Genomic DNA, 13,155 nt, shown 5'->3' on the forward strand with positions numbered 1-13,155 from the left:
GGCTGCATTTTTTACAGATGTTATAGAATGTGTTTTTCCTGTCAAAAGAGATTCTTTTACCCAAGTCTGCTTTACATCTGAAGATAATGGTGGTGTGGTGCCTGTATTGACCAGCAGGTGGAGAAGTTTTCATGAACTTCTTCTACCCTCCAGCCCCCACCTCTGTCCCTCCTCTGTCTGTCTCATGCTGCCCCTGATTAGAGGAGTTCTTGCACAAACTTCATTCCACTCCACAGAGGGAGAACACATGCTGGAGACTTAACAGAGACAGAACAGAGAGTCACATTGGACTGGACTTTTTTCTTGTTGGATTACTTGTCTCAAGTCAGGATCTTGATGCATTTGCGGCTTTGTATCAGAATATATGAATGTGAAAGTCTGTTTGTGAAGTGTAAATGTAATTGTTACTGCATATAGACATGGATACATCCTTTGCTGTGAGCGTCCCTCTCCTGGCCCTTCTGCTCTCTCTTCATCTACACTGCCACTTCCTTGTTTGGGCCGCAATGGACTCTTGCTATGACGAGGAGGGCGCCCCAAGCCGTTGCATGCCCAAGTTTGAGAACGTTGCCTTCAGTCGTACTGTGGTGGCATCAAACGTGTGTGGTTCCCCACCTGAGGACTACTGCATGCAGACTGGCTCAACACGCTCATGCCACTACTGTGATGCCTCAGATCCACACCTGAGCCACAATGCCAGCCTCCTGACAGACTTCAACAGGAATGAGGAGCCCACGTGGTGGCAGAGCCAGTCTATGTTTTATGGTATCCAGCACCCCAATTCTGTCAACCTCACCCTTCACCTGGGTAAGAGCACAGCAGCACATCTTCAGTTCACTCTGAACCCCAGAATCTATTGGTTTGACTTTCCTCGACTTGCACAGTAGGGAGGAGGGTGGAGGGATGTAGGTCAAGAATGTGTGCTCAGGGTTCAGTTATGGTCTCTGTTACTATAATGTTGTGTATAATGTCCTGTTTTATTTTAAAGTGCTTGAAAGGGTTTCACATGCACTGCATTTGCTGTGTCCAGGAATAGAATATCAGTTATAGATTAAATGCAGATGGTTTCTAGAGTTAAGAGGGTCATGATGGGATTTCACAATGGTTCATATTAGTTTTCCTCACATCAGTTGAGTTTAAGAGTCTTCAGTTTTTCACTTTTCTTTTCTGTCTGACAAACTGTCTTTACTTTATGTACTGGTAGTGAATTGATGAGAAAATATTTAATACAAAACAGCTGTGCTTAACAACACATGATTTGTATTATTCAGTTGCAGATCTGAGCTGTCTAAATGAAAAACACTTTGGCTCAGACGTGGCTTAAACTTGGAGAGTTTGTGAGTGCATAGCCACAAGGGCATGTCTGAGAATTTTGTTGGATTTAAAGGGGATGAGGATGACACCCAGTTGCATCTGACATGCCTAGATAGCAACTGAGTGATGGCTCAGTGTTGGCCCACGTTTACTTTCATTCAGCCCACATACCACCATGGAGTATTGGTGATGAACCCATCCGAATCTGCTGCCACAATACAGTCACAACTCAAGCTGATCAGGTATTTTGTAGGGTATTATTTGGGCCCAAACTCAACAAGAATGCAGCCATGACACACAGACTTCATAGAAACATGTCCCCAGCATGATTTGGGCCAGACCATGACCACAAATCAACCTTTACATAACCATTGTAGCATGAAATCCACATTTCACATTACATCACATTACAAATTCAATGTTAATCTTCTGCTACAGGCTCAATTAAGCATCTTTAGGTTTCATGTTTTACTACATGTACAACTGACCTGTTGTCTGTAAATGGAGCAGAAGTCATTTAATATTTTAGGAGAAATTCTAGGCAATAAGAGGCCAATAACATGCAGAAAAGCCCTAAGTTTGGTAGAAATAAGACTATGATAAGGAAATTGGGACCAACTGAAGTTAACCAAGCATTTACATGAAATGCATTTGGAATTCAAAAGAGATACTTACGTTTCATTGAGGTAACTTCCATTAACCCCCCAGCCAGAATCATTTTTCCATAGCCAGGGACTTGGTCAGCAGGGGTACTGTCACTTGAAATTATGTTAATTTCCCCTTCATGAAAGTTTTCACAAAACTTTTAGAGAGAAATCCCTTACAAATGTATTTTAAGCTGAATTTAGTTTATGGGTTTTTTGAAATGTGTTCAAACACCTATAGTTAACACAGTTACTGTCAAACTCAATTGTAACCAAAGAATTACAGCTAAATATCTAAACAGCAAACAACTTGTCTTCACTGTATCAGTTTAAACCAGCAACAGAAGGTACCAGAACTTTTCAGGAAGATGTGCAGCTGTTATAGAAACTGAGAAAGACTTTGTGTTTGCCTTTCCATTTGATACAACTTATTGAAAGCACAAGTGCATTATTAAGTAAAAGTAAGATTTTTTTTGTATTATGTAGACATTAAGTTTCTTCAGCATGACGTTTGTCTGACAGTAGTTCAGTTTGGACACTTCTTTTTTGTTCAGCACTTGAAAAGCTTGACAAACAGTCAATATAACTGGCTCAAGCATACCACGGTTAGGATGAGGATAAATTTAGGCTGGGTAAAAGCTTGGTTACACTATGAGCAGATATGGTAAATGTTTGGGATTAGGGTATAGTCATAGTAAAATGTGAAAACCATCAGCTTAAATAATTAAACTTCACTTGATTTGTGCTGGACTTAGAATTAAACCTTGGTCTTCACAGTTCAAAGCAAATGTTTAACCATGCACCAATTTTACCACGCTGCATTATTTCTGTGTTAGTAAGTTCTTAGGATTGCCTACTTATTTTCCTTGGAGAAAATGCATTTGACTCACTCTTTGTACACTGCATACTTATTTGCATTTGAAGACATTCCTCATCTCACAAAATTTTTGAGACCAGCTTGAGCCATTAGCATCATTATCCCATTACCATGCTGTGGAAAACTGCTGTAATAAGTAACAGACCACATTTGTCACTTTAACTGAATTAAATGGTGGCGATTAATGTTACAAAGCATTAATACAAATCTTTGTATGAAATTACCTTTCCCTTTTCCATGTATTTGTTGAGCTGCTATGTGTGTGTGTGTGTGTGTGTGTGTGTGTGTGTGTGTGTGTGTACGTGTGTGTGTGTGTGTGTGTCTGTAACAGAGGGTCGTACAAGGACATATACAGGAACTGCCACCCCCCTCCATTATTGAACTAAATTAATACGAAATAATCTAAATTAATATATATATTTTTTTTACTTTTAATAAATTAAATTTGGTCTCAGTTTAAATACAGGGGTTGAAAACAGTATCTCCTGTGCTGTTTAACCAGTCCCCTCTTTGGTTTTACTCTCCTCTGGCTCTGCAAATGACAAACAGCATAATGTCCAAATACTGAATATATTACCAAATCAAGAGAAGTCAGCTGTAACTATTCTACAGGCCTATTGTGCCACAGGCAGGTTGATAACAAGCCAGCAAACCCAATAACAAATTGACCTACACAGCCCACAATCACTCCTCCATTTAATCTTAAACGAATAGTTAGACATTTTGGGAAATACGCTTTTTGGCTTTCTTGTTAGATGTGAAAATGTATACCACTCTCATATCTATCCACTGAAAATGAAGCTGAAGCCACTAGATGGTTAGCTTAGCTTTGCATGAAAGCCTGGCTTTGTCCAAAGCTAAATAAAATGGCACATATAAAGCTAATGAGTAACATGTTGTTAACATCTAATTAACATCTTGTTTGCAATATGTTGCCTTCTGCAGTCTTGCTGTCATTTTACGGTTGTCAGGTAACCGGTTGAGATTCCAGGAGGCCATTGATTTACAGACAGACATTATTTATGTCAAATCTTCTTATCTTACTCTTGACAAGTAAACATATTTCCATGTTAAATAATGCAGGTAATCAATTAATAAACTGAAACGGTGTGCTCCTGTACTATAGGAAACTAAAAACTAGGAAAACAAGCCTGCAGGAATTCTTGCCCAACCTTTGATTAACTCAAATTTGGCCCATGTGGGTGAATGCGAGTGAAAATCTGTTACCCTGAGGTAGAATGTGTGCTGAGATAGACTCCACTCCTCACTGCTGTGTACAGGATAAATGGATAAAAAATGTGGATGGATGGATGGATACTCATAATTTCTGTGGACCCTCTCCAACTGCATACAACCAGTAAGAGCACAAGACATACTGTAGGTCACATCTAGGGGCAAATTTTGGACTTGAACCATAGATTAGGTTGACTGACAGCTTGTCTAATTGGTAGCAGAATTCTAAATAAGAAATAAAAGGGTTTCAAAGTCTGTGTTAGGGATAAGGATGTAGTTACAGATGCCTTTTTACTGATCAAGCAGACATAGAACAGCTTTATCATTAATCTGAATTTGTGTTTCTGGCCACCTTATAGTATATATAGTCCTTATAGCTCTATTTATGGTCTCCACCAATTTCACCAATATCTGGCTTTTTAGCTGCTTAATGCTACATCATGTTAACCAGTTAGTCGTTTACTCTAGTCTGTCTGCCGTTTAAGAAGCATACAGTGGGTTTTTTGGGCTTTCAGCTAAAAAATTTTGTCTGCTGTGACAATGTGTTTGTCACTACGAGTAATTTCATCTATTGTCAGATGAATCACCTAAACTATATTTTTTGTATATGTGTGTGTTTGGACTTCCAGCAATATGTCAGTGAAGACAGTTCTTGTTCAAAACTAGAAACTTTCTTGACAGATCAGATTTCCTCCCCCCTCCTCTGTAGGTGGAGAGTGGGCGCTCCTCATCAAAAAGCCCTGCTTCAAAGGAACAAGACACAGGGACAAAATGATGACAGAAGTTGAAAATGTCAAAGCTTTGACCATAGAGGAACTGTTATATCACGTGCGCTGAAGGAAGAAGTGCCTGCGTCAAATGGAGAATATTGATTTCCAATAGCAAGTTGACATCTGGCTGTGTTTTGAGGCTTTGTTGTTTATAATCGCTATTTCTTTTACTCACGAAAGGTGGCAATGCTGCTGCTGCGGAGGTATGTTCTGCGTTGTCTGGAGGGTTTGTTATTCTTCAAACAATCCCAACACCCACAAGTCTGTCTCCCTCAGACTAAATTGACCTTTGACCCTCTCGGCACATCTCCCAAACATGTGTTACCTGATGCCTGTGGGTTATTCTAGCATTCTTCAAAAAGGGATAATTGTGTTTTCATAACACACAATTTTATGTAACTGAATGTACATAAATTTTGTATGTGTGGCATCCTTTGTTCCATATGAAAGCTCTGTGATCCATCTGGGTTGCTGGTGGGGGGTGTCTTCGACATTACTGTTTTCTTTTGCCTCTCCAAACAAAACAAGCTCTCTCTGAAGGGAATACAGGCAAATGCTGGGATGATAAACACAGCAGTAGGATGTAGGGACACATACTGCAGCCAGGTCATAGTGGGTCTGTGGAAGAGTAGAAAGAAAAGGGGGAGCTCTGCTGCTTCAAGGGGAGTAAACAAAACATAATGAGGAAGAAGGGGGGAGAAAAAAAGAAAATTCTGGGCGGTTTGCTGGTAAGGAATGGGGGTCAGGTTTTTCCCAAAGACTTGAGAAACACACACACGCACATTCTAACAGCACACATTGATGTCTGCAGCTGGTTCTCATTCAGCGCCGTCAAAGAAAAGCAACATCCTGTCTGAGATGTAAAATAATTATGAAAGTCTACCACAGTTGGCATGACTCTCTCACAGCCAGATCATTGGCACACATATGAGATGCAATTCCTTTCTTCTATTCTATTTCATTTGTAAACTTTGAGACGCAGCACGATTAGAAGATAAATCCACTCATCCGTGTATTTGCTGATCACAAAAATCTCAGCTTGGAGTAAACAGATTGTAAATATTGAGTCTACAGCACTTGTGGTGAGTTTAGTCTCAGCCTGTCTCAGTCTGGGCAGACGAGAGCAGCTGTGTTAAGTTGACACTAATGACTCAAAGCAGGTCAGATGCTGTACTGCTACAGCTCCCAGCCTTTACTCTTAAAGTAGTCCAAATAGTCATTTTATTGGTGTGTCTGTGCACGACATATGAACAGCTGTGGTTTGATTTGTGATGCCACATGATTCCGAATCAGCCCTGTAAAGTCACACCAGGCTGTTTTTAATAGGTTTCCAAACTTGTCTTAATTTTCAGTGCTCAAAGACCTGTCGCTCAGTGAACAGAGTGTGACTTCTTCTTCAAACTGTGAAAATAAATGTGTGAATTCTACCATGAGGGGGTCTTTATCTATAGATAGTTTTTGTTATGTGTACTGTTTTTGGTTAAAATGCAAGAACTAAAAAAAGCCCTCTGATGTGCCCTCAAACTCCAATGAATACATGAAGTATGCGCTCCTGAATGAGGATAAATCACGAATCATTGAACATTCTGCATAAAAACATACAAATATCATTTGCAATTAGTCTGCATTTCATCACAGGGGATATCCAACAAATGTTTCATCTTGTGCCTCTTTTATGCTTGTGACTCAGTACCCGCAGGGCTGAACTCACCTCATGCAGGGAGTAAATGAAAGCTAAATGATCTTAGTTCTCCTAAAGGAAAGATACCATTAGAGATTGCTGCAGAGACAAGAGACAGAGATGCCTAGTTCTGACTTGGCAGAGAAAAGCAACAGATGTCATTATGGCTGTACCAGTGGATGGCATCCCTGTATGAATGTGCAGAACGGCTGAGACTTAGTATCTAATGATGTAGAAAAAAATCCCCATGAGTGCAATGAAGAAGCCTGTTAAGAGAGTTTCTACATGTTACTTCTCACTCTGGTCTCAATATGACTTCAGTTCGTGTCTGCCCAGTTAATCCCCCGTAAAGCTGCACAACATTTGGCAGATTCTTAATGTGTGTTCATATTCAGGAAGTATATCTCAGCAAGTGTCCCTGATATGGCGCCAAGATTATTGTTTGAAGTTTCCACACTGAGTAAACAATGGTAGGAAATGACACCACTCAATCGAAACGAAACATTGATTCTCTGTTTGCTTTGAGATCAGGAAAGAAGATGTCAGCTTCCCTACTATACCAAATAAGGACAACACCTATGTTGCAAATTAATGACTTCCCCACTCCAGTTTTCCACACAGGAAGCATTTTGAAGAAAAAGCACCCATTAATTCAAGCCATATGAGTATGCAATATGCAAAAAAGATGCCAAAATGCATTCTTTCTGCTAACCTTTCCTCTCATTTAATTAAACATATACCTGGGAGACTCGTCCCTCCACTTATTATGCACCTTCAGAAATTACTTTTCAGATATTTCTTCAGTTACAATGCAACAGCAATTACAGTGCAACCTAGTCAGATCTGCTAAATCCCCCAATGCCAACTCAAATGGAAATCTGGGTATATCTCCTCATTTGCTTCCGTTCTTCCACAGGCAGAGATTGTGCTCTGAAACCCTTTTCCTTCTTCATAGATTGAAGTCGAATCACTGCTTTAGGGGGAATACAAACCTATGAAAAGTCTTACTTTCTCTCTTTTTTTCTCTCCATGCCCCCAAATGGCTGATGTACCACTAAAACCTCACCTTAGATGTATCATTCAATCAATATGTTTAATTCTGTGGCATACTTGTCCCCCCATGACACTCGTTAGTGTTTTCCATGTTTGACCAATCACTTTTCTATTGATTAGGTCTGGGGCTTTGTTGTTTCACCTTAAATATTGCATCAGACTATATCTTCAACCAGTGATGACAATACAGGCACTTTTCCCTTCTGTGATTTTACACTCATTGGTTTATTCTTATAGTTAATATAAGAAAGAAATACTTTTTTGTCTCTTTCCCTTTGACCTATGTTTCACTTCTGGGGCCCATTATGATCTGGATAATGAGAAAATAATCCTGGGTATTCTTCTACTCCTGCAGGAATGACATTCATTTACCCTGCATGGAGGCACGGGAAATTAAGCCTATCCCCTATTGTTTTCCTTCTTTCTATAATGCAATTATGTCCGTTTTTTTTCTTTGCTCCTGGGCCCTAAGCTATCACCCCAAGGTATTTGTCTCTTACATAACCAGCCCTGATCTAACTGTGTAACTACAATGCATCTAGTTCTAACAGTAATTCTTTCAATGATTCCTTTCAAAGCTAATCATATCTCTTTTTCCACAGGGAAGGCTTTTGAGATAACCTATATACGATTAAAATTCTACACCAGCCGACCGGAGAGCTTCGCCGTCTACAAGCGCACAGAAGAGGATGGGCCGTGGTTGCCTTACCAGTATTACAGCGCCTCTTGTAAGAAGACCTACATGAAGAATGCTAAGGCTTACATTCGCCCAGGAGATGATGAGAGGACTGCTCTATGTACAGATGAGTTTAGTGATATCTCACCGCTGACCGGAGGAAACGTGGCTTTCTCCACCCTGGAGGGACGGCCCAGTGCATACAACTTTGACCAAAGCGTGGTTTTGCAGGTGAGGTCACATTTTGTAGATATGTTATGGTTATGATAAAAACATTTTTATTTGTGATTCACATTGCTGCACTGGCATAAAGGTTCAAGATACCATGGCAATTAAAAGGGAGTGCATCGGATACAATTTGGGATGAACTCACCGTGAATCGTTTCTAGTATCTTTGCATTGGTAAAAGCCTATTTATTTATATATAATTATTAAGTCCCTATTTCTTTATTATTTAGAAATATGACCAATAGTATGTGACCAATAACTTTATATTTAGATTGAATTGAACTGTTTCTCTAGCTGCTTAAGAAATCAAACTATATGTACCATAATTTACTGCATAGCATCACATCATCTATAATACAGATATTACAGACTTACTGTAGCAAAATCAGTTACAAAAAACTTATTTTTGAAAAAAAATTGTATTAACGCAAAATAAATATTTCTTAGAAGAGACAAATTGTTTTTGTATTCTGCTTGTGTTGACCTTTCCAATATATTTTTCTAAAAAGTTTTAGAAAAAGAAATCTGTCTTAGTTTTGTTCAAAGGGGGGTTATTATTCACCACTGAGACACAACAGATGATTTTTTTCTCACATAGCATGTTGTAAGAGTGCTTTAATGTTGATTACTGCACGTGATGCTCCTGGACACCACCTCAAGTGTAGACTTGAACATCAGAACCCTTTTATACTAAACAAACATACTGTAGTTATGCACATATACAGGCATGCCTTCAAGCCTTTTTCAAAGGATGCTGAAGGGAATCTAATGTTATGTTTAGCTCTGATTAACATTAATGAAGCAGTGAGAGGGCTGTGCTGAATTAATGGCAGCCTCTTGGGGGAAAGCCTGGGAGGGGTGGGCACAGTAAAGCGTGGCTAAAAATTAGTAAATAAAGCACTTAATGCAACCACTCCTTTTTTTCTGACAGGGCTTTGAGTATGCATGCGTGCATCTGTTCATGCATGTGCTTTGCTCCGCTACTTAAGTGAAAAACTTTTAGAGATGTTATTTATTACTGAGGATCTTAGCTGTCGTGTGTGTGTAGATCAGTGGCTATATCTGCCATAAGGGAAAATTACATATGACAGTATTTTCATGTTGCACCATTGCTGACTGTAACTTGTAATGCAGCAAAAGTAAAAGTAACCATGTCACAATAAATTAAGTACAGTAAATTAGCTAATTAGAGCAGATATCCTACAGGACCATCTATAAGGAAGATAAATCACGATGATACCTACAGTAATAATACCTTCATTTCTAAACGTATGAAACACATGTTTATGCGTGGCCAGAAATAGAAGATCAGGATATGGTACTGAGATTGTCCAAGAAGTGCCATTGTCAATCAGATGCAGAAATCTACAGCAAAATGTATTGAGAGACAGTAGCTGATATTTGATTTTCTCTGGTCTAACCTCAAAATCGAACTGTGTGTTCAGACAGAACATAAAGTGAATTTTAGAGGTGGCACGATCGCATGTGAAGTCAATGGAAAATTCGCCCGGGGCGGCACGAATTGAGAAAAGTCTAGTCTGCAATAGTTGAAAATGTTTCAAATGAATCTGCTTCATGAATGTACAGAGACAAGAGCAAAATGGAGAGAGACTGGAGGGTAATTACGGAAAGAAATTGAGTTTCTGGTGAGTTCTGAGATCAATGAGCGGCTGAGCTGAACACAAACACACAGGCACGCTCCCACAAACACAGCTGGTGTGTCCATTGCTAGCTAGTTTATAGCTAACATAGAGTTGGTACATTGGCCATTTTGGGTGAATAAATATAAACATTCCAGTGGTAAAATTGTCGCTCTGAATGCACATTAAGGCCAGAATGTCTCCTATAAATTATGTAAACATATTTGCCAAGTACAGGAGTAAAGGTAATCCCTACCTGGATTAAATTGTTTTTATGTTTTGTCTTTTGAGGATGTAAGGAGTATATGATGTACCCTTCTTGTACCACATAAACCCTGTAGGGATGTGGTTAGAGGGGGGTGGTGGGCATACTAAGTGCAGGACTTTGACACTTTAATTCAAAACATTTCCTCATTATGTTTATAAAATATGTAATTCAGGTGGCATCTCCCAAGAAGAACCATAATGTTGCAAACAAATAGTATGAATATAAAAGTAATTTCCAGTAGACAGGGTTTCATCATCCCATTACTGCCTGCTTGTTAAATGAACTGCACTGTTGCCATGTTGCCATCACTAAAAGCAGAGGCAATGGCAATAATGCAGTAAAACCATGTAAATGACCCCACCAGGAGAGCCTTGATGAATCAATCTCATTCAATAATTCATTTATTGTTTCATAGAAAAAGTCCCACCACCTCCTCCATAACCAGATTCACAGGATGTGGACATAGGCCACCCACTGTCTTAGTGTTTTCATTCTGCATTTTACTTTATTCCACTGTCCCTCACACTATGTGCATGCTGCCTATTTTTATTCCCTGTTTCTACAACAACAATAACAACAGCAAAAATGTCTACCATGATATGGACATACATCGTCAACGATAATCTATAGGGACTATAAACCGCGATGATCAGTCAAGAGTCATTGCCCTCAGCAAAATGCGCCTCAAGAAAATGATAATGATAACATGTTCTACTGTCTGACCTTTCTCCTGAAATGTGAGAAAAAAGTATGAAAATGGGTCTGGCAATACAAGACTACCACCTCTGCAAAGGAAGCTGTCCTCCTCCACATCATTAAATAAGAAGAGTAAGGGTGTCTTTATGTGGAGGATATGCAGTGTAACCCTGCATAGCCATAACCTGCTCCCAAAGAAAGAAGCCATCTTCCAAAATGTAATAAAGTAACAATGAGGGAATTTTTGGAGGATGTGTGTTGCTCAGCCTGTCAGTATATTTGCAGTTTACCGTATATAACTGTTATAAATCAATTTAAAAATGATTTAGCTATAGCACACCCGATCCCAATATTTCTCTTAGCACACTCTTGATGTTTTGAAACTCAACTGTGAAATATGTTGTGTTTCAAATCTCTGAAAGCAAAGAGAAATTGCTTTTTGTCCTCCTACGCTGGTGTATTTGAATATTTTTTTATTCATTCCCTGAAACAAATTACTTTATGAATAAAAACTGTTACATATAAAGGTTAGATTTAAAATAGAAATTGTGACATGATGAATAAAAGCTGGTTAATCTTCAAATAATTACTTTTCCTGAAATGTAGAGCATATTTGCTGATTCTAATAGTTTGTAACTGATAAGGATGCTTAATTTGCACCCTTTAACCTCCCTAAGATGTTTGATTTTTAAAGCAAAACAGTGTGGTGCAGAATACAAGCCCTTAGGGCTACAAATGGTATCTCTGCCGGCACACATACCTTAACCCCACCCCCTCTCACCCTAACACACACATGCTTTCTGTGCCGGATGCTGTCTCCTCATAAAACCTCCCCTCTCATCAACCACGGCACTTTGAATGCTTGACATCTCTGCAACCTCCCACAGAGTAGAAAGAAACTTGCCTTCTTCAAGAAAAAAAGATGGAGGAAAGACAGCAGTGGTGAAGCTACATCAGCTCTCAAGCATACACTAAGCCGCACTGAGCAGCGGGATAAAGACGTTTTCTCCTGATCTCTGCTCTGTAAGGTCCCCTTGCATCTACAACAAGTGAAAATAGAAATGAAATGCACTATTGGATTAGCTTTAGTGTTGCTATGGGTTGGGCACATTGTGTGGCATGCTACTGTCAGTAAGGCAGCGTAAAGCCGCATGAAAGAGGGCTCTGCATGCCGGACTAGATTGTACTGTATCTATTTGCTAGGACAACAAAGAAAGCAGAGTGAATAATAAAAACATATTTCTGTAGCATGGCAATAACCATCTAACCCACAATCAAAAGCTCTTGAAGTTTCCCAAAGTGCAAGGATCTTCTATCTCCACCCCATTATTTCCTCTATCATCCCCTTTCTTCATGCTCAGTGTGTGCTTCACCTCCTGCACTGGTAGTTCTAAATGTTTTTGTTTTGCCTAAGAGCAGTTTTAAACTGCTTACAAGACAAGGTAGCTGCAGCCTGGTTTTCTAGTTCAGAGATTATTTAACTGTCCTTTTCTGATTAATCCCTTCACACTAGCCTTCTACCACTGCGCTATTTCAGTCTCTCTATCTATCTGTTATATAACTCTGGACTCCGGCAGGCTGGGACAAGAGCAAGCTGGAGTCTAGGTTTGTAGGACATACTGAATTGTGCCTAGTCTCCTGAAATTTTGTAAAGTGAGCATTATGTTCTCAGTTGGAAATACAGGCACTATGCATGAACAGAGTAAGAAATACTTCTTCTCACCATGAAAGGATTATGTGGGACTAGGGAATTAAGGGACTATGGATTATGCGAACAGGCATGGGTAGAAACAGGTAGTCTGAGAGTCAACCATAGCGTGATAGGAAGTTGCATTGTGGTGAGGGGTGGTGGATTCTTTACTTAATCTCTAATGACCTGGGTTTAGTTACAAGTCATAGAAAAAAGAAAAAAACATTTAAGTTTCTATAAACCACAACTTTAACTGAAGTTCAGTTTATGCTGCTGTCACATAATTAAGTGAAGGTCGCATTTAATTTTTGTGTCCACAACACATTGAATTTATCTCATTACATAATGTACACTGGAAGATGTAAAATGAGAGGAGGACATTTGA

At 39.3% G+C, this 13,155-nt stretch overlaps 1 protein-coding gene across 1 annotated transcript in view; it reads left to right on the top strand.

Moving 5' to 3' along the window:
- Positions 1-216: 216 nt before the first annotated feature.
- lamc3 (laminin, gamma 3) overlaps positions 217-13,155 on the top strand; it is a 99,955-nt gene continuing 87,016 nt past the window's right edge. Inside the window, exons 1-2 of the mRNA XM_051412810.1 lie at positions 217-807; positions 8,175-8,479. Coding sequence (XP_051268770.1) covers positions 420-807; positions 8,175-8,479 — 693 coding nt within the window. The 5' untranslated portion in view covers positions 217-419. The remainder of the gene's footprint in view (positions 808-8,174; positions 8,480-13,155) is intronic.

Source organism: Dicentrarchus labrax, unplaced genomic scaffold (genome assembly GCF_905237075.1).
Source record: "Dicentrarchus labrax unplaced genomic scaffold, dlabrax2021, whole genome shotgun sequence".
Lineage (NCBI taxonomy): Eukaryota > Metazoa > Chordata > Actinopteri > Moronidae > Dicentrarchus > Dicentrarchus labrax.